Here is a 23036-nt window from a genome sequence, read left to right on the forward strand (position 1 = left end):
AAATCTGAAAGATGCAGATAAGGCTTTCATTCACTAACAGGGATAGGTAGTGTGTGTGTGTGTGTGTGTGTGTGCCTTTGAATTCTGGTTCTAGCAGCATTTTCAGCAGATTTCTTAATCTCCCTAGCCCTCCTTTGGAAAACACAGAAAGTGGTAGGTTTGTTATGAATGTCACATATTTAAAGTGCTGATACTCCTTCTAGTACATAATAAACACACACAAAACATTGCTTGTTTCCTTTTGAATTGAATAAGCTCCCATTGAGCAAATTATTTTAATTCACTTAAAATGTATGCCATGTATGTGAAGACGTCAGTGGAAATAAGCTGGTGAGTGGGATTGTCTGGCGTCTCTAGACAGTCTATGCCTAAGCCGTGCTGCCTGAAACCACCTTTAAAATGTTCGTTTAGTTAGTGTGTGTGTCTGCCTCTGTGTGTGTCTCTGTGTGTGTACGTGTGCGCACGTGCGCATGTTGGGCATGTGGAGGTTCCAGGACAGCTTGCAGGAGTCTGTTTCCACCTTCCACCATGTGAGTCCTAGGGCTTGAAACTCAAGTCATCAGTCTTGATGGCAGGTGCCTTATCCACTAAGCTGTCGTTTAGCAGCCTAAAAGCATTTATTCTGCTTTAAACCCTTTCCTTGGTCTGTTTAACCCAGCGGTGATATCACTAGCACCTAACAGGACAGCCCTTCCACAATCCAGACAGATCAGGTGACGGCATATGGCAGACATTGTCTACTTCAGAGCTGAAAATACACATACTGCCTATTGGCTTAGCATTGGTATTTAATGTTTATGAGTTTTGATTCAGAGAAGATTATGCAAATTCCTTTTTAAAAATAGTTTTTATTTATTCTTTGAGAATTTCCTACATGTACACAGGTATTTTGATCCTAGTCTTGCCATTTCCCCCTTGCCCATCTTCGGGTCTAAGAAACAGTGCATCTCCCAACTTCCTACCCTGCTTTTTTTTCCCTACTATCTTTCTCAGTTTAGTTAGTGATGCCTGTATGTGCACGGAGTAAGGCCATCCACTGGAGTTTGGGCAATCTTCCAGTATCCACATCACCTAAGAAAAATGACTCTTTTTCCCACAGCAACCATCAGTTGTCAATAGCTCTCAGCTGGGAGTGAGGCCTGCTGGGATTTTGTCTATCTTGCTCTTTTGCTGGTTACCACGGCTACTGGGAGTTCATGAGCGTGGTGCCACGTACTGTGCAGAAAACAGCATGTCATCGTGCTCCTTCCAGCCTCGCTTACAGATTCCTACCAGCTCTTCAGCAGTGTCCCCCGAGCCTCGGGAGTGAGGGTGATATAGATGTTCCTGTTAGAGATGGCTGTTCTACACTCTTTCTCAGCGCTCTGGCCAGTGTGATTTCTGTTCATTTCTCAGGATTTGGGTGGTATTTTGTTTTCTTATTTCATTGTAAGAACTACTGTGGTAATTATATGAACTGCAGTCACTATTCATATTATATTAGCTCCTGGTTTTTGCTATGTTTCATGTTAAAATGATCTAAATATGTTTTTATTTCCACAAATGGTTATAAAATGACTTGTGTGGGATCTTTTCTCTCTGTTGTGGAATAATCTTTTTGTACAAAGATATGTCTTTGCCTAGACACCTTCCAATTGGTTTAACAAAGAGCTAAATGGCCAATAACTAGGCAGGAAGAGGTTCGGCAGGACTTTTGGACAGAGAGAGCTTGGGGAAAAAGAAAGGAGGAGTCACCCGTCAGAAGCCCAGGGAACAGGACTTGCAGGAGGAGAGGTAAAAGCCATGAGCTATGTAGCAGCTCATAGATGAGTAGAAATGGGTTCATGTGAGTTATGAGAACTAGTTAGAACCAAGCCTAAACCTGGTGGTGGTGGAGCGCTTGGGACGCAGAGACAGGCGGATCTCTGGGAGTTTCAGGCCAACCTGGTCAGCAGAGTTAGTTCTAGGACATCGAAGGCTACACAAAGAAACCTTGTCTCAAAAAACAAAAACATAAATGAAGAAAGAAAGAAAAGAATATAAAAAGAAACAAGCCTAAGCTGTAGGCCAAGCTTTCATACTTAATAAGTCTCCATATGGGTTTTTTATGAGCTGGCGGTCCCCCAGAAAATCTGTCTGCATCTCCACTGTGACTAGTCCTTCTAAAGGACATGTTTTATTTCTTCCAGTGTCATCCTCCCACTTCCTCAGAATGTGAAAGACTATCTACTCGACGACGGGACTCTGGTGGTTTCAGGAAGGTAAAGCATATCAGAAAACAATCCTTTATAATCATAAAGAGCCAGTGTACTGATTAAATCAACGGTTTTGCATGGGTGAGTAGATTAGCCTAGGCACACCATCCTCTTCATTCAGGAGGCAGAAGCAGATGGATCTCTGTGAACTCAAGGTCAGTCTGGTCTACCCACCAATTTCCAGGCCAATCTACCACATAGTAAAGCCTTTCTCAAAATAAATAAAGAAACAAGGAAGCAGGTCCTTGAGATTTATGTTTAGGTCCTCGGGGTTGTGCAGCAAGAGCTTTTGCTTCTGAGCTACCTCTTCAGCCCCCTTGTTTGTTGTTTTCAGACGTTTTGTCATATTCCCACACTAGCCAGCAGTTTATTGTGTGTGCAGGTTAGCCTCATTCTTGCCTGCTGGATTGCTAGTGTAGCTTTCTGGATTTTATTTCTGGCTTCTTGGCATCATTGCCTCTCCCCTTTTTTTCCTGTTTTTAAAATTATTAATTATTTATTTATTCCTATTTTATATCCATTGTTGTTTTTTCTGCATGTATGTCAGTGTGAGCTTGTCGGATTCCCTGGAACTGGAATTACAGACAGTTGTGAACTGTCTGGGACTTGAACCCAGGTCCTCTGGAAGAGCTGTCAGTATTCTTAACAGCTGAGCCATCTCTCCAGCCCCCTCTTTCTTTCTTTTTTTGTTTTTGTTTGTTTTTTTAGAGAGGATTTCTCTGTGTAGCTCTGGCTGTCTTGGAGTTTGCTCTGTAGACCAGGCTGGCCTCAAACTCAGAGATCCACCTGCCTCTGCCTCCTGAGTGCTGGGATTAAAGGCATGCACTACCACCGCCTGACATTTATTTATTTAAATTCCATATTAATTTTAAATTCCATATTTTATTTATGTTTCAAAAAGTGAACATTTCTTTCTTTCTTTCTTTCTTTCTTTTTTTTTTTGTTTTTTTGGTTTTTTGAGACAGGGTTTCTCTGTAGCTTTGGAGCCTGTTCTGGAACTCACTATTGCAGTCCAGGCTGGCCTTGAACTCACAGAGATCCGCCTTGCTCTGCCAGCTCAGAGTGCTGGGATTAAAGGCATGCGCCACCACTGTCTGGCCTGAACATTTCTTTATATTACTCTCCAGTAGTAAAACCATTTTGCATTTATTTATTTATAAAATTCAGTACATTTGAAATTATGTCTTCATGGCACCAAGGTATTTTTCTCACTTAATTTTTGCTTTATGTTTTCTTAGGGAAGATCAGCCAACATGTTCCCAGGCAGACAGTGATAACGAAGCAGAAGAAACACAGGTCAGTAGAGAAAGTCTGTTTAGTATTTGTTCTCATTTAGACAATCTCTGAAATACTTTTGACAGATCTTACCTTAGGTTTTATTGCATGAAAGTCTTACTTTGACATACTATGTCAAATATATATCTACACATACATGGTATATATGTGTGGTATCTGAGCTTGTGCATGCTTATGTATGTCCCTTGTGCGAGTGCACAGAGGCCAGTGAAGGACACCCAGTACTCTGCTCTATCACTCTCCGTTGTGTTTCCTTGAAACATTGTCTTGCTGAACTTGGAGCTCGCTGTGCTTCAGCTAGGCTAGCACTGGCCAGCAGGCCCCATGGATACCTTCAACCCTACCTCAACACTCGGGTTCCAGGACTGCACAGCTGCTTCTGGCTTTTTACGTGGGTATTGACGATTAGAACTCAGGTCCTCATGTTTGAGTAGCAAGTGCTTTTACCTACTGAGCCATCTCCTCATAGACCATGTTCAGGGAAAGGTGTCTCCTGTGTGTCATTTTTAGGTACCATACTGCCTCTGTTATCCCAGTATAGCATTTAAACTGAATGTTTTCTTTCTGTCTTCTTGTCCATGCAGTGGTCCGATGATGAGAACACAACCACACTAACGGTAAGAGCAAAGCTGCACCAACCTGGAGCAGGCTCACACTGTCGCACAAGAGTGAGCCTCAAGGCCTAAGTGCCTACCTCTGGGTTTAATGTGCTTGTGCTGGGATAGCCTACTGTCCGTGGATTATCACTTACTATTTATGAAAAACCTTACGTCATTAACAGACAAGCATCGTTTGCCCTCTTTCTCCTCTGCTTACAAAAGAAATATCAAAAGTACATATTTGATGCTCCACTTGCTTCTGTTAGGCCAAATATTAGCTCTGAGATTCCCAGATGAATAGGAATTAAAGTGAAAAGTCTGTATTCATCTATTCAAGGATATTTAAATGGCATAAAGTTATTTCTTTTGAGTGAGACTGAAGTACTACTCAAAGGTGCTTTCGTTTATTTTGATTAAAGAGATACAGTTTCAAGGATACATGAAAAGATGTGGAGAGATGGTGTCATTTCTTAGATTACCATGCCAACAGATGCAGAGATGGGACATTTTTGTCTTGTTTACTCCAGATGCCATGCATATCACTCTTGTATATGAAAATCCCATTTAGCTCAGTGTGATTTTATCATACTCAGACCACTAAACTGGGCTCTTGGGACAAAGATATTTGATTTCTGCCATCGGAGGGTTTGTAAACCAGGGAGCAGGATGTCTTAAGGCAGGAGGTAGTTGGCCAGAAGGTCAAAGCAGAGAAAACAGTTAACTGAGGGCATCCAGAAATGCTTCAATGGGAAACAATATGTGGCCAAGATTTTTAAAATATAATATTTTTATGAACTCTTTGAGATTTCATATCTACATACAGTATTTTTTGGTCATATTCATATCTACTCCTCCCCCTAACTTCTCAGACCCTCCTCCCGTCCCCACTCCCAACTTGAGTCCTCTTTTTTGATTACCCACCCACTTTGTGCTCTGTGTGCTCTCATGGGTATGTAGCCATCCATCCACTGATACACTTGACCTGAATCTTAATGGGGGTAAGGGTGATTAGTATATGAGCTCACATTTAATAATAGAGATGGGTAGATGATGTATGTGACTTAGTCTGTTCCTTCTGCTGTAACAAAGTATACTGGACAATTCATTTCTATCTACTTGTTAATATTTACTTATTATGTATATGTGTGCAGGTGCATATACATATAGGTGTGCGTGCACACATGCCCATGTGTATGTGAAGTCCAGAGGACAACCTTGGGTATCATTGCTAAGAATGTCATTCATAACTGGTAGTGGTAATTTCAGCTTGGGAGGCAGAGATGGGTGCAAATCTCTGTGAGTCCAAGGCCAACCTGGTCAACAAGACTATCTATTGCACAGAGAAACCCTGTCTCAAAGGGAAGAAGAAGGAAGGAAGGAAGGAAGAGGGAAGAGGGCTTGGAGAGATGGCTCAGAGGTTTAGAGCACTGGCTGCTCTTCCAGAGGACCTGAGTTCAGTTCCCAGCAGCCACATGGTGGCTCACAACCATCTGTAATTTGATCTGGCATCTTCTTCTGGCCTGCAGGCAGGACACTGTATACATAATAAAAAAATAAATAAATCTATCTTTTATTAAAAAAAAAAGAAAGAATAAAAGGAACACCATTCACTTCATTTGAGACAGAATCTATCAGTGGTCAGAACATGCAAGTTAGGCTAGACTAGCTGACCAGCAATTTCCAAGTTTCTTTCTAGTCCCTCACTCTAGCTGGGAGATTATAAGTATGTACTTCAATGTACTTCAGTGTTGGCCTTGAGTTTTATGTGACTTCTGGGGATCACTCCTGAAAAGCAAGTACTTCACACATAAAGAAATGGGTTTCATCATGACATCTCCATACACGTATATTGTCACACTTCCATCATGACATCTCCATACATGTATATTGTCACACTTCCATCATGACATCTCCATACACATATATTGTCACACTTCCATCAGACATCTCCATACATGTATATTGTCACACTTCCATCATGACATCTCCATACACGTATATTGTCACACTTCCATCAGACATCTCCATACATGTATATTGTCACACTTCCATCATGACATCTCCATACACGTATATTGTCACACTTCCATCATGACATCTCCATACACGTATATTGTCACACTTCCATCAGACATCTCCATACACGTATATTGTCACACTTCCATCAGACATCTCCATACATGTATATTGTCACACTTCCATCATGACATCTCCATACACGTATATTGTCACACTTCCATCATGACATCTCCATACACGTATATTGTCACACTTCCATCAGACATCTCCATACATGTATATTGTCACACTTCCATCATGACATCTCCATACACGTATATTGTCACACTTCCATCATGACATCTCCATACACGTATATTGTCACACTTCCATCATGACATCTCCATACACGTATATTGTCACACTTCCATCATGACATCTCCATACACGTATATTGTCACACTTCCATCATGACATCTCCATACACGTATATTGTCACACTTCCATCAGACATCTCCATACACGTATATTATCACACTTCCATCAGACATCTCCATACACGTATATTATCACACTTCCATCAGACATCTCCATACACGTATATTATCACACTTCCATCAGACATCTCCATACACGTATATTGTCACACTTTGCTCTTTTTCATTCCCCATGATCTTCTCCCCTCTCTTTGGTGCTCCCATTCTTTTTTTTTTTTTTTTTTTTTTTTTGGTTTTTCAAGACAGGGTTTCTCTGTGGCTTTGGAGCCTGTCCTGGAACTAGCTCTGTAGACCAGGCTGGTCTCGAACTCACAGAGATCCGCCTGCCTCTGCCTCCCGAGTGCTGGGATTAAAGGCGTGCTTAATTAGCTCTTCTTTCTGCTCTCATGTCACATGTATCCGCTTCCTAGATTGAGTAATTTAGAAATACTAGAAATTTGTTTCTCGTAGGAAATTCAAGAACAGGTACACATAGTGTCTGGGAAGAGGCTGTCACTGCTTCAAGATGGCCCCTTATTGCTGTATAAGACCGTGCTAAAGGAGGCAGGGGAGATGAAGAGCTGGAAGGTTCTCTGGTGTCCTTTATGAAGCTGTTAACTCTATTCATGAAGGTATAGCCTCTCGTGACTTCCTAAACGTCAAACCTCCCAATATCACTGTGGTTGGGATTCAGGTTTGACATGAATTTTGGAGAGACACAAACTTTAAAATCAGAACAGTGGGAATGGGAAAAATGTTTTTGGTAATACAGAAGTCCTGGGTTTAGTTTCCAGCATCCATATCAGGTGACTTATAACCACCTGTACCTTCAGCTCCAGAGATCTCATGCTCTATGGCTTCTGGCCTCTGTGAGCACACACTGCACAGCAACCCATCCAACAAATAAATGAATAAGTCTTGAAATCAGTGCTAACTATGTGTGTGTGTGTGTGTGTGTTTTCCATGCTCCTGTGTACTGAGAAGTTGCAGAATCAGTGACATTCATCATGGTGGCAGGGAGCATACTTCATGCCTTTATGCAGGCTTCTGAACACCATTCTCCACTAAACTGAAACTTAGTACTGAAGTTGGAAAGTGAAATGGACCCACAGTAGCTTGCTGTGCCAGACACCAACGGAATGGAAAAGAATGATGGGATCATGACAAAAATCCCAGAAGCCAGCTCTCTGTAAACTCTCTAAAAACATCAAGGTCGTGAGCAATAAGTACCACAGAGAGAACCAGCTGTTAGAAGTTAGGGGAAACATGACTGCAGTGGATTCTAGATAAGAAAAAGGGTCTGGTTTTCCTTTTGCTATAAAAGACTGTGAGGAATAGTGGGCATGCTTCAGTACAATGAGATTAGGCAGTGATGTTCTATTTATGTAAGCCTCTTGATTGTGATTGTTTACTCTTTTCTACAAGGATGTTTTAACAGTTTTTTTTAGGAAATATATATTCATATTTAGGGGTAAAGGGATTAATGATTGCAGTGTGTTCTAAAACATCATGGGAAAAGAATTCACTACATGGTGTAAATATAAATAAATAGACATGCCTAGATAGTAGGGTTTGGGGAACGACGACAAAGCCAATAGGGTGAAAGGAGAAAAGAGTCTGAATAGTATGTAGGCATTCTTGCTGCTCTTACATTTCTACAAGTCTGCCATTATTTTACAATAAAAAGCTAATAAATATATTTAAGTAATTAAGCTCTCCAGATAGAAGTAAGTGGAGACAGGCACTAGGAACACTCATGGATGGATAACTCTTAGTCAAGGAGATATTGAAACCTGGTCCATTGAAGGAAAATCTGGAGTTTATCATTCACTAGTATAAGTTAAAAGCTATTGAATGAGGAACACCACATCCTTGAGAAGGAGAGGGAGGGATGAATATGAATCACCTACTTATAAACCTAGCACTCAGGAGACTTGGGTGTGCAATTTGGATTGCAATCTGGACACCATTTTGGGCTAAGATCCTTGGCCTTGTTTCAAAAACAGAGAAGGAAATACTAAGATTTCAGAAGCACCACGGTGAACTTGTATTTGGAAGTATTGCTTAAAGACAGTGCAACGTGGATTCATCTCTGTCCCTCCCCCAAGTCAAGTCATTAAAAGTGTGTGTAGGGACTGGAGACTAGAGAGATGGCTCAGCAGCCAAAAGCACCGGCTGCATTTCTCGACAACCCAGGATTGGTTCCCAGGACCCACATGGCAGCTGATAGACGGCTATAACTTCAGTTCTAGGGAATCTGTTGCCCTCTTCTGGCCTCTATGGTGCCAGACTTGGATACAACACAGTACATACACACATACAAACAAAACAGTCATACATATAAAATAAAATCTTAAAAAATAGAAGTATGTATAGCAAGTCATAATAGTATATAAAATTCTTAGAGTACCATATTTATGGACAAGTGTGTGTACTGTAGAGTTAAAGTCATGAGTGTAGAAGAATATACAACAATTTTATAATGATGGTTAGGATTTTTATTCCTCTCAGTAATGTTTATCCTTTAAGAAATATACAACTAACTATTAGTTTAGCTTTGCTTCACTGAAAAAAAAGTAAAACAAAAACACATAAAAGTTTGAGTTAAACATGCCCAAATTTTGAATGTTTCAATCTAGGAACATGAGTAAATGTAATTTTATATGCATTTTGTAGTTTTTAAAAACAATTCAGACCAGCCAGTAGTGGCGCACGCCTTTAATCCCAGCACTCGGGAGGTAGAGGCTGGCGGATCTCTGAGTTCGAGGCCAACCTGGTCTACAAGAACTAGTTCTAGGACAGGCTCCAAAGCTGCAGAGAAACCCTGTCTCCAAAAATCAACCAACCATTCAGCCAGCCAACCAAACAATTCAGACCAAGAAAGAAAAAAAGAAACTAGCCTCTCTGAATGAGTGTGGTATAGATTGAGGTTAGAAAGCAGCTGATGAGATCTCAAATGAAAGTGGGTTTTTACTTCACTCACAATGAGAACTTTCCCCTGGACAGCTGACTGGTGTCCGTGTTCAAACTGGCAATTGAGCTGTGAGCTTGAAATAATATTAATGCCATCTGTTTATAAGTTGTTTTTATAGTATAAAATCATAACTACAATGCAGATATGAAACTCTTGATTTAACACATTTTTAAAGATTTTATTAACTCTTAGAGGAACTAGGTAGTAATTAAAACTGGTTAAAAGATCAAACCAGACTCTCTGAATGTGGCTGACAATGAGGGCTGACTGAGAAACCAAGGACAATGGCACTGGGTTTTGATTCTACTGCATGTACTGGCTTTGTGGGAGCCTAGTCTGGATGCTCACCTTCCTAGATCTGGATGGAGTGGGGGAGGACCTTGGACTTCCCTCAGGGCAGGGACCTGGACTGCTCTTTGGTCTGGAGAGGGAGGGGGAGTGGGGGGAGGGGGAGTAGGGGGAGGGGGAGGGAAATGGGAGGAGGGGAGGAGGTGGAAATTTTTAATGAAAATAAAATAAAATAAAACTGGTTAAAAATAGAATGTAAAGAAAAGACAGTGATCAGGAGTATTATGTGAATATGTAGTCCTTTGGGATGGGAGAGGTGGCAACTGGATCCCTTCAGAATACCCATGGAATGTCATTCGCATCGTTATGCGTTAGCTATATTTTACCAAGTTGTTCATAGTAGGGCATAGTGAAAAATTACATAATGGTGTGCTATATGTAAATTCTTTATAATTTAAATTTTTCTGTAGTATTCATAGTTTAGTATTTCATACGGTTGGTTGGTTTTGAGGATTTGGGAGAACCAATCAAATCTTTTAAACTGTAATAAATAGACCTGGGCTTAGTGGTGCATGGCAGTGATTCTTTCAGCAAAAGGGAGGTTCAGAGGTAGGGTCAAGAGTTCAAGTTTTGATTACATGGTGATTCTTAGGTCAACCTGTGTACAAGAGAACCTATCTCAAAAAACAAAGCAAAACAATACAAACAAAAAACCCCAGGGTTTCTGCAGATTGCCTAAAGTGCACATAGCCCCAGAGTTGATCTTTAGCACTACAAAAACCAAAGCAAATGTATGAAATGTAGCGGTCCTTCCATACAATATTTTGTAGAGTGGGGAAATGGAATTATTTTGTCTTTGTAATTTTTTTTAATTTTATGTGTATGGGTGTTTTACCTGCATGTATGTCTACGCACCATGTTTATGTTTGGTGCCTTGGAGGTCAGAAGAGGGAGTAGGATCTCCTGGAACTGGAGTTACAGACAGTTGTGAGCCGCTGTGTGGGTGCTGAGAATTAAATCTAGGTCCTCTGGTAGAGCAGCCAGTGCTCTTAGGCACTGAGCCATCTCTACTGCCCCAGTTGTATCTTTTAGAAACTACTGCTGGTGCAGAGCTTACATAAGTGGCTTTATTGACAGCTCTAGGACAGCCTGATCAGCAGCTTCTGGTGATTAAGAGGAAGTAATTTGCATGGGAGGAGTGGTACATCGTTTTGATGGAAGAGGCAAATGGGAATACAGGGTTCCTAACTCAGTTTTCATTGAGAGATCTTCATGACTCTGATAAGCTGAGTTAGTGGTAGTCTAGTGGAAGAGAGATACGATGCAGTCTATGAAACCATGAGAGAACTTGTTAACCAGCCTATAGGTTAGCATCTGGCTTAGAATTCCTTTCTAGAGCTGAGAGTGTATCTTAGTATTGGAGTGCTTGCCTGGCACACAGGCCAGGGATCAAGTTTTAGCCTACAAACCAAACAAAACCCACCACCAATGAATTGTTTCTAATTGGGAGGTATATTCCCAATTTTAAGAGCTTACTTTTTTGGCCTTTTCTCCCAGAATCTTCTCAGTTTTTTATTTCTCTTCTCTGGACTAGAACATGAGAGTCCATGGGTTTTGTAGTGTGTAGGTAATTTTAGACTTTGTCAGAATATTTTTCTACTATGGAGTTTGATTAGATTTTTTTCAGAACCTACGGTTGCCCAGTAGGGGTCAGCAATCCCCCTCTCTAGAGGGTAATGCAGGCAGAGTGACAGGAAGTGTTTGTCAATGTCCTTGTGTTCTGGCTCCCAGAAAGTCCTGTTTCCATCCCTGTTGATATTTACCGAAAGGCAGGGCCTCTTGGCAATCAAGTGCATCTTCCTGTTGAATAGTAGTTTTTCTGTCACTTCCTGGTTGAAACAAACACTAGACTGAGTTACTTTTTATCCAAAAATGTCTGTTTCTAATTCAACCAAAAAAAAAAAAAAGGACATTTTAACTCACACAGACACTATTTGGGATTTTTGCTTGTATTAAAACTTGTCTGTAAATAGTAGTGTGTCACATCATGTATTTTTCATTTTCGCTGGCCCTTTTCCACAGATGGCCTGTTAAGCATTGCGTAATATTTCTGAGAACTGGAGTGTATGTCCAGGCATTACCCACCCCGCCCCAATCTCTTCTCTTGACAAATACCAATTCTCCTTAGTCCATTTGTGTGTGTGTCCATGGAGGCCAGAGGAAGATACTGGGTGTTGTCCTCTGTCGCCCTTCCTCTCATTGCCTTTAACCAGGGTCTCTCAATAACCTTGGGGCTTGCCATTCAGCGAGGCTGGTTGGCCAGTGAGCCCTTACAACCTGCTGGGCTTACAGACTTGGCTTTTGTACTGGGGTTTAAACTGAAGTCCTTATGCTTGCTGTGCAGAGCACACTCTATACTGCTTTCTCGCCCATTCCCTTAGCCCAGCTGGCCTTGAACTTGCTATAGCCAATGGTCCTGAGCTCCTGATTCCTGTCTCTGCTTGCCAAGTGGTGGGATTACAGGGCATATGCCAGCTCAGTTGGCTTTAGATGCTGGCATTATGTAAGTATTCAGAAAGAACAAGTGATTTGTTCCTTTTGTACCGTGCACTTGGTGACAGACATGTGTATTTCCAGAGATAAGAGTTTTGATTGTTTTAGGAAGTACCCTTTGAAAAGCTCTTTCTAGTAAATTATTTTCTTGCGGATTTTATTTAGTCGAGTGGATGAATAGGAACAATAATTTGTCTTTTAAAGAATTCTGTTTTTAACATCCTAGCTACAATCTTGAGACATTGATCATATTTTCTGTGACTCTCGTGATACTGACTTGTTCATGATTTGTTCTCTGTCTCTATAGGCACCAGAGTTTCCTGAATTCAACACTCAAGTGCAGGAAGCTATCAATTCCTTGGGGGGTAGTGTCTTCCCTAAGCTTAACTGGAGCGCCCCAAGGGTAGGTACACATAAGAAAATCTTTTTATTTGAATACTTGTTTGTTTTGCTCTTTATTTCATTTTCTATCCCCATGGAAGATTTGATTATATTCCTAATTCTAGAAAAAATGCTGTTGAGCTTATTATCTTTTTTCCTCTGTTTTATTCTTTTGATTTTGCTGTGTGTACTTTCCTGGGTCTGTGAAATACTATGCATTTTACCAAAAGACAGTTTGATCCCTCGTGTTGCCAATTGTGCTAGAATTTTCTTTATTTCAATAGTCTGCAGTTCTTAAAATGTCACTTTCTCGGTTGAGCAAGATTTTCTCTGTTGAAAAGTACTAATAAATATGCTGGACCAGAGAGATAGCTCAGTGGGATCGCCTGATAACCCAGGTTTAGTCTCGGGACCAACAAGGCAGGAGAGAACCAACCCTTGAACGCTGCCCTTTAGTCTTTGTGTCAGTACACACCCCTCCCACACCTGAGCTGTGCACAGCGGCAGGAAGTGTGTATTCACTCTTGGCGGTGCCTTCGGTTTCTCCCAGTATTAAGTGTTTTCAGTGGCTTTCATTTTGTAAACACCATGTACTCACTGGTGTATTCTTACTATGATTATTAGTATGTTTTATTCCATATTTTACTTTCCTTGGAGTTGGTAGTTGCATTCTTTTGTTTTTTTCTAATTCAACTGTGTGGTTTGTTATGTAAATACTGTTGTCTTAGTGGAATTAAATGCTAGGTATTCTTCCTTTAACCAGAAGTTACTGCCTTTTTCATTGGGAAAAATTATAAAGACATCATGTAGATGTTTTTAAATTCATTTTTAGTTTCTCAGTCAGATTTTCATCTCTATATGATGGGAAGATTATTTTTGGTTTTTAAGTTCCTTATTTGTCCATTTGTTTATTGATTTTATTTATTGGCTTGTATACACGAGTGCTTTCTTCTATGTAGTGTGGATAATTGGATAGTTTTGGTAATTATCAGTGTTTCTTTTCCTTTTCTCTTCCTCCCAGTGTTTTCAATGAGTATTTATCCTGTAACTATGGAAGTGGGACTTAATCACACTGCACTGAGCCTTGCCCCCTTATGTTTTGTCCACATGTCCAGCGTAGCCACTGTTTTAGGATGTGATGGTTGAAACTGTTTCACTTTCTTCCTTTCTGATTGAATACATAGACTCTCAACTATGCTGGCCATCCAGCCCCAGGTGTTTGTCATTCTTCCCAAACAGGAAGGATGGAAATGACGACTTTTATTGTGGACAATAGCTGTTTCTTTACCATTGAATCTTTTAGCTGTTGTGTGTGACTTCATTAACTCGCCTTCCATATTAACATGAAAAACACTGGAAAGTACTTGGCCCTGGGCTGAAAAGTGTGGATCCTACTATCTCAATGTGCACAACTGCCCTTCTTTTTAAAAAGTTATATTTGTTTGTTTGTTTTGTGGGTGTTCTTGTGCATACATACTTGAAGGTCAGAGGACAGTTTGTGGAACTTGGTTCTCTTCTTCTCCCATGTGTGGCCCAGGTATTGATCTTCAGTGATGAAGGCTTTGGGGACGTGCCTTTACCGACTGAACCATCTTGGTCTTCAGTGTACATAACTGAGTTTGGCATGCCCTTGTCATGCTCTTTCTGTTAAGAAGTGTGTTTGATATCCGACAGTTCTACTAAAATTTGCTTGGCTGTTTTCTTCAAACCCTTGAGGTGCTGTGCGCTGTTGCTTTCATTTATGTGTCTGAGCTGCAGCTGTGGGATGTGTCTTAACTCACACATGTTTATTATTTAGGATGCATACTGGATAGCAATGAATAGTTCTCTGAAGTGCAACACCCTCAGTGACATCTTCCTGCTGTTCAAGAGTTCTGATTTCATCACTCGTGACTTCACACAGCCGTAAGTGTTTGTGAGTACCTTCCTATTGGTAAAATTCTACTCTCTAATGCTGTACTCTAACAGTTCTGCATCATGAGCTACTTGTGGCCCGCAAGTGGTATTTTCAAAGCGGACCTTTCTTTTTCTTTTGTAGCAAATGCTACAATGGGTATGCCTAACTACTAACACAGTATAGATAGATAGATAGATAAAACATTTTAGTAATTTTTCCTATTATAAAATTTAAATATACTTATAAGAACAAAATCAGTAACTACTGATGAGTAAAAAGCAGGAAAGCATGGTGAGCTCACTACATAATTAGCTGAATTTTTATTTTTAAATAAGTGATCATAATCATAGGCCACTAAAACTGCTGATAAAACGTTTATAATTTCAAATGAAGTTCAGCAGTAGCCTCAGGAGTAAAATTTTGTGTATAAGTGGACTTGACGTAACTGTGCCACTATCATTTTTCAGTTGTATTTATTTAGATGACAATATATGTGCTTTAGATGGTGTTGGTGTCTTAGTTACTTTTTGTTATGATGAAACACTATGACTAAATAAAGAGTTTATTGGGCTTATGGTTCTAGAGGGTTAGTGTCTGACGTCAGAGGGAAGGCATGTGGCAGGAGCAGCTAAGAGTTCACATCTTAAACTATGAGCAAGAAGCGAGAACCCTAACTAGGAATGTTATGGGGCTTTGGAACCTCAGGCACCTCCAGCCCCACCCCTAGAGATAGACTTCTTTGGCAAGGACATACCTAAATGGGCCAAACAGTGCAACCAGCTAGGAACCAAGTGTTCCAGTGTCTGCGATAGTGGAGGACATCTCGTTCAAACTACCATAGGTGGTTTAATTTTTAAATTTAAGTATTTTGCCTCTTTGGAGAAAAGATCTATGAAAATTCTAATGAACCATCTAATCACTCTTACTTCACTTTTTTTTTTAAATCTTTCCCTTTCTACCATAGTTGAAAATGCTAAAGAAATGGCATCTGCATGCCAAAACTCTTGTTTTGCCTTTCTGAACAACATGAAAAGCTATACCACCAAAACTTTGATGCATTATTTTCTTCTTGCTCAAAATTTGTCCTTTGTCTTTCTGCTCATGATTTATTTTTTCATAAAATTAGGCCTTGGTTAGTGTGAAGCACAATGTTGTAATTTTTCAACTTTTTTTTGTTTGTTTTTTCTGAAGAGAGAGGTCTTACTATGATCAGATTGTCCCTGATGTCTGCTCAAGATGAGCTCCTGGACGGGCTCCTTTCGACTTTTCTCTTCAGCCTCTAGATGGCTCAGCATCCCCTTCATAAACATACTTGGCCATCTGGTTAGTCATCTCAGTAAGAAAAAGCTTACAGCAATAACCTCCGCTACCACATATGTTCTCAAACTACTCATTTTAAAAATTACATAAATGTTAAACTAGCTAAAAATAATGTTATAAGGTGGTAGAATGTAAATATGTATATAAATATACTTATTTTTAAGTAGTAATATGATGACTAAGATTCGGAATTGGTATTTGTAAGAAGCATTTTTAACAAGTGGAGTCGGGGCAGTGGATCAGCAAAGTGCAAGCATGCGGACCTGAGTGTAGGTCCCCAACACCCACATGTAAGCTGGATATGTGGTCCTTGCCTGCAACCCTGGCACTAGGAGTGGAGGGGTCAGACATGTGAGTCTGATGGCTGGCACTCAGTGTCTGGTCCCTGGATGGTGGAGCTGTTGGGGAAAGATTGGGATTGTTAAAGGAGGTGTGTCACTCCGGGGTGGGCTTTGAGGTTTCAGAAGCTCACACCATTCCCAGTGTCTCTCTTTCCCTGTCTGTGCTTGTGGATCACGATGTAGGTTATCAGATATTGTCCATTGCCATGCCTGTCTGCCTGCTGCCATGCTCTCCACCATGATGGCCATGGATTCTAACCCTAGGGAACCATGGTCCCCAAATTAAATGCTTTCTTTTATAAGTTGCCTTGCCCACAGTGTTTATCATGACAATAGAAAAGCAGCTAAGGGCCAGGTGGTGGTTGTGCTTGCCTTTAATACCAGCACTTGGGAGGCAGAGGTAGGTGGATCTCTGAGTTCAAGGCCAGCCTGGTCTACAGAGCTAGTTCCAGGACAGGTTCCAAAGCTACAGAGAAACCTTGTCTCGTAAAACCACTGTAAGAAAGATGGGGGGGGGGGGAGGAAGGGAGGGAGGGAGGGAAGGGGAAGGGAGGGGAAGAGAAGAAGAAAAGAAAAGCAGCTAAGGCTCTTAATACGGAACCTACGCTCTTGATTATGATTTTTATTTTCAAGACAGGATTTCTCTGTATAGCAGTCCTGACTGTCCTGGAACTCACTCTGTAGACCAGATTGGTCTCAGACTCACTGAGATCCGTCTGCCTCTGCCTCAGTGCTGGGATTAAAGGTGTGCGCCACCACCGGCTGGCATGATTTTTTTCTTTCTTGACCTCTGGTCCTTTGTTTTTTCCTTCCTTCCTCTCTCCCTCCCTTATTCTCTCTCTTCTTCCTTTCCTCTGTCTTCCTTTCTTCCCTTTTTAGTTTTATTTTCTTATGCACTTTAGCCCAGGCTGGCCTGGAACTCACTATGTAGTTTAGGCTAGCCTAGAGTTCATGGAAGTGCTCCTGCCTCAGCCTCCTGGGTCATGGGATTCCAGGCATGCACTGCTACACCAAGCAGTTCCTGTTTTCTTAACATGCATTGGATTACTTGTCTTATTTGTATGGGTACTCTAATCCTGAGTACTTACTTGGGTGTCAGAACCTAGGAACTCTATTAATATTCTTAGTCTTATTATGCTGCTGGTCCTGGTGGGGAAAAGGTGGTTATTTTTAGAGACTGGAACAATTGTATTAATTTTTATTAACCTGACATTTCATGGCCTCAATTTTGATTAACATAAAACTACCTGTAAGATTCATTTTTGCTTAAGAAATTTTAAATATACTCAAAGCTAGTGTTGGAATATAGCTCCTTTGGGTAATATACTTTAGATGAGCTTGAAGAAAGGAATTTTTGCTTTCGAGGGAAAATAAGGTCTTCAGATAGCACTACTGTGTGCTAGAGTATGTTAAAACAGGTTCCCCAACTTTCTCATGGAGATATGATATAGTTAATGATAAATTTTTCTCCTCCCTTCCCTCCCTTTCCTCCCTTCCTCCCCTTTCCTCCCTCCCTCCCTCCCTCCCTCCCTCCCTCCTTCTTTCCTTTCTTTTTAAACTTTTTTTGAGACAGGGTTTCTCTGTGTAGCCCTGGCTGTCCTGGAATTCCCTTTGTAGACCAGGCTGGCCTCACACTCCTGAGTTCTGGAATTAAAGCCGTGTGCTACTACAGCCTGGCTTCTTTTCTTTTTCAACACTGGTACTTCTTTAGGCTAATGTCTTGTCAGTATGTATATAGTGTGTGTGTATACACATACCTCTCTCTCTGTCTACCTACTAGGCTTAACCTAAGAGCTCTAGCATCTCCATCCTAGACACGTGGTACAGCTTGTGACTGAATGCTTCTTTCCCACTTGTTACCTCACCCTTCTGAGCCTTGATAGCTCAGATAAATGGAGACAATATGACAGCTCTTACTGCAAGGTTTAAGTGAGACGGCAGCTGAGAAAGGCTTCCAGCCGTGCTTGGCACATGTGACGTTCACTCCTGTAAAAACAGAGTCCACTGGTGTGGGTGCTGGGAATTGAACTTGGGTCCTCCAAGAACAATACATTCTTAACAATGGAGCCATCTCTCCAGCCCTGTTCCTTTTTTAATCCCTCACTAAGTTAGAGTGATTTGGCCCTCCCAGTGGCTTTGTGTGGTACTCTTCTCCCTCTCCCCTCCCATTGCCTCATTTAGCCTTTCCTCTCTTCCTGAGACTGTTGTAGTAAGCCTTCTCACTGTCTGCCTCACATTGCTAGTCTCTCCCCCACGACCTTAAAACTTTGTGCCATCCTGATAGTTTTAATGCAATGAAATGTAGTAATCCCCGTTATAGTCCCCACCACCACCCCGGGACCACATCATCTGTGTTTCCTCCTTGTTTTAGCTTGCTTTTCTTTTGCTGTGATAAAACACAGACTCAAAGCAACTTGGCGAGCAAAGGACTTATTTTATCTTACTGCTTACAGTTATTATCAATGGAAGCTAAGACAGGAACAAAAGCAGAGACCGTGGAAGGGTGCTGTTTACTGACTTGCTCTCCGTGGCTAGTTCAGTTTGCTGTCTTATACAACCCAGGGCCACCTGCCCAAGAGCACTGCCCACAGTAGGATGGCCCCTCCCATGTCAACCACAGGCCAATCTGATGGAGGTAGTTCCTCAATATGGTTCCCTCTTCTCAGGTGACTCTAGTTTGTGTCAAAGTGAAGAAAAATCTACCCAGCTCATCCTTATCACTGGCTTCCCCTTGTGTTCCGCACCCCACCCATGCTAATCTCATGTAGCTCTTTGCCTTCTCATTCGCTTCCTGCCCTGACACATTTCCCTTTGTCTTACACATAAACTCTTTTCCTACTTCCTCTTCTTCCTCCCTCACATGACAGCCAGCCAGTTGGTTCTTCATTTGTGATGCCAGAGTATTTGAGTTTATTCACCTCAGTGTTCTGAAATTGTGTGTACCTGCTAGCTTTCTCTGCTACCCCTCTTAAAGGACATGAGAGTCCTAGGTGTTTTTGTGCTTCTGGTGCCTGGCCTAGTGCTTGGCACAGATGGACGTTTTATGCTGGTGTATATATATCATTGTTCATGGAACAATACTTAGAGGGAGGTGTAGTGGGCGGCTGAATTGTTCTGTCAAATATTTTTTTGAAATGACAACCACTTTGTATGGCTGTCAGTGGCCAAGTTAATGTTCATGGAGCCACAGTCAGCATGCTGACTCATCCACAGAGTGAGCACTAAGGTGGAGAATGGATATCATCCTACCTCCATTGGAGGAGTATGGTCACTTGTGTGGCTCCCATTGGCAGAGCTCATGGTCATAGAGCAGTCTACAGTCTGGAGTCTCAGCAGCTGGACCAGCACTGAGAGTGTGTACAGTGGCATCCTACCTTCACTGAGAAGCTGGGCAGCCTGTTTTGTATATAGTCCTTGCTTATTTATGAAGTTTGGACCCAACAACAGAATACTGGAGTAGTGTATGAACTCTTCATGCTGTTTTGAGGATTGAATGAGATGACATAATGCATAACACTAAGTAATACTTAATAACTGTTGACAGAATTTGCATTAGTCCCTTTTTTCTGGATACTTTCTATGAAATCTGATTCTCACACTAATTATGAACATGTCTGTGCATAAACTAACATATTAAAAAATACTCAATTGCATTTTTTCTCTCCAAAGATTCATTCATTGTACTGATGATTCTCCAGATCCTTGTATAGAATACGAGGTAAGCATCTTTTTGCCTTTTATGACACTAAAAATCCTGGTCAAAGGTCATGAACTAGTGCTGCTTATTTGTAAATGAATAAAAAAAATTTGAAAATTTGGACTAATTTCTCTGGGAACTTAGAAACACTAAATTTTTAAACATCAGAAATTTGTCATACGTATAGAAGAATATATATTGTTCAGGTGGGGCAGGCAGACCGATGAGTTCAAGGCCAATCTGGTCTGCAAAGCAATCTTCAAGCTAGTCAATGCCACACAGTAAGACTCTGTCTCAAAGAGAGAGAGAGAGAGAGAGAGAGAGAGAGAGAGAGAGAGAGAGAGAGAGAGATCTTAGTCAATGTTCTGTTGACCATGGCAACTCTTATAAAAGAAAACATTTAATTAGGGTTTGCTTGCAGTTTCAGAGGTTTCATCCATTATTGTCATTGTGGGAAACATGGTGACATGCAGGCAGACAGGTGCTGGAGAGGTAGTTGAGAGTTCTTCATCCAGATGGGCAAGCAGCACTGGGCCTGGCTTGAGCATTTGAAACCTTAAAGCCCAGTGACACACTTCCTCCAACAAGGCCACACCTCCTAGTAGAGCCACTCCCTGGCATTCAAATCTATGAGCCTATGGTGGCCATTCTTATTCAAACCTCCAGAGAAAGAAAAATGAGTATGTACTGTTTATAGGCTATATATTAGAATATACGCATTCTTTAATAAAATAAATGTCTTTGTGTTGTTGGATATTTTTTTACTCTTTTTGCTTTTTTCAGGGTCTTGCCACCCAGCTCCCAAATAAATACATGTGGAGTCTTATTATTACTTATAAAAGCTCGGCCTTAACTTGGCTTGTTTCTAGCCATCTTTTCTTATCTTAAAATATCCCATCTATCTTTTGCCTCTGGACTTTTATCTTTCTTTCTTCTGTATGTCTTACTTTCATTCTTGCTCTGTGACTGGCTGGGTGGCTGGGTGGCCCCTAGCGTCCTCCTCTCCTTGTTCCCTTGCTCCTTCTCTGTTTATCCTGCCTGCCAGCCCCGCTATCCTTGCTCCTGCCTCACTCTTGGCCGGTCAGCTCTTTATTAGACCATCAGGTGTTTTAGACAGGCAAAGAATCACAGCTTCACAGAGTTAAACAAATGAAACATAAAAGAATGCAACACATCTTTGCATCATTAAACAAATGTTCCATAGCATAAACAAATGTAACACACCTTAAAATAATTTCTACAACACCTTTGTGCTTTTTACCCAATCAAGTCTGATTCAGAGCCTGTACTGTGCTGTGACCTGTGTCTGCTAGCCAGGGCCACCACCTACCAGCTCCTCCACAGCCTTCCAAATAGCACCACAAGCTGGAGAGCAAGCAGTGGAAAAGTAGGATCCTGTGAGGGAGACTCCAAATCCAAATTACACTGACAGGAAAAACCTTATCCTCGCTTTCCCTCTGTATCATTCACTCATCCTGGAAAGAACATGTCGAAGAATGGAAAGTAATGACCCAGCTTTAGAAGGCATTGTAGTCATTGCAGACTCCTGGTTTTACTCCATTGTTTTGAAAATGTACATATAAATATCTCTCAAATGGGTACTATTCTTAAATACAGCTAATTTCTTAACTAATCAATTAAATCTAGAGTTTTCTTGTCCTTTAAATGCTGCATAGTAGGCTATCACTTGTATACTCTTGATTCTTTTTTTAATTTGCATTATTAAAATACAGTATTTCTGAAAAATTTGAAGCAAGTATAATTGTCTATGCTTGTTAATTGCAAAACATTTTCATATTTGGTTTTTATAATGTCTTAGGTTCAGTGCCATGATTAAAATTTTTCATTATTTGCTTCTAGACATCTCTACATATACGTGTTTTCATCAAGCAGCCTAGTTTGTGTGCCATGCTTTAGGCTCTAGGTGTGTTCCCAGTATCACAAAAGAAAAAATATTGTTCACCAACACTCCCTGAATTGAATATTCATTCTGTTGAATAACTATAGCCATACATCTTCTCTGGTTATTGTAGGATATTGAACTTATTATTAGGTCACCAAACAGTTAGTGGGTCTTAGAGTGTTTGTTACTGGGATCTTTATATGCCAGTGTGGACTTTTTTCCTACCGATTTCTAGAGTGTTATTTTCCTATGTCATTATGCAGTCTTTTATAGCATTATTTGTATGCATATTACATATTTACACCTACTGCTTTGCTGCACACTTCCTGTGAAGCACCTGCTGGACTTGGTGCTAGCTGTACAAGAACTGTAAAGATTGTTTCTTAGTATTCTTCCTTCTTTCCTTCCTTCCTTTTTTCCTTCCTTCCTTCCTTTTTTTTAAATAATCTTTTTCTCATTTTACATACCAATCTCAGTTCCTACTCCCTCCCCTCCTCCCATGTCCCCACTTTCCACCCACCCCACCCTTCATCCACTCCTCAGAGAGCATAAGGCTTCCATGGGGAGTCAACAAAGTCTGGCACATCACTTGAGGCAGGGCCTTGGTCCTGCTTCTTTAGTCTTTCATTGAAGTATAATACTGGCTGGAATGTCATCGTTTAAAGTTAAGATTTGCTTACCAGTCCTTTGCCGTTGAATTGCTTTTGTTTTGAAACAGCATCATCATGGTAAGAACACAAGAGTTAAAGCTAGGGAAGTGATATTCCTCAAGTAATTAAAGTGAAAAATGTTGCAAGTAGAATCCCATGTAGCATATGCTTCTGTCTGTATTTTTAAAAATGTTTCCATATGCTATATACTTACGTATTCCTGGACTACTTCTAGAAAGACAAATAAGAACCAGAAAGTTCTGGCTGCTTCTGAGGACAACAGAAAGACTAGGCAAGGAGAAAGACTCTACCCCTTTGTGCTTTAAAATCAACTACTGTGTGTGTTGCTTGTTGCTGTTAATGTGCTATAGTAGCGTATTTGTTGCTAAATAAAATTTCCATAGCCATATTTTCACACATACCCTATTC

The 23036-nt window shown here is 40.8% G+C and overlaps 1 protein-coding gene across 1 annotated transcript in view; it reads left to right on the forward strand.

Annotated features, from left to right (window-relative positions):
• The window catches only part of Cdc123 (cell division cycle 123), a 45058-nt gene that overhangs the window by 863 nt on the left and 21159 nt on the right, over positions 1-23036 (forward strand). The window contains 6 exon segments of the mRNA XM_041630842.1: positions 2169-2240; positions 3473-3530; positions 4115-4147; positions 12726-12821; positions 14598-14704; positions 20027-20075. Coding sequence (XP_041486776.1) covers positions 2169-2240; positions 3473-3530; positions 4115-4147; positions 12726-12821; positions 14598-14704; positions 20027-20075 — 415 coding nt within the window.

Source organism: Microtus oregoni, unplaced genomic scaffold (assembly GCF_018167655.1).
Source record: "Microtus oregoni isolate MIOR12 unplaced genomic scaffold, Mior012 000035F_ref0000213, whole genome shotgun sequence".
Taxonomy (NCBI): domain Eukaryota; kingdom Metazoa; phylum Chordata; class Mammalia; order Rodentia; family Cricetidae; genus Microtus; species Microtus oregoni.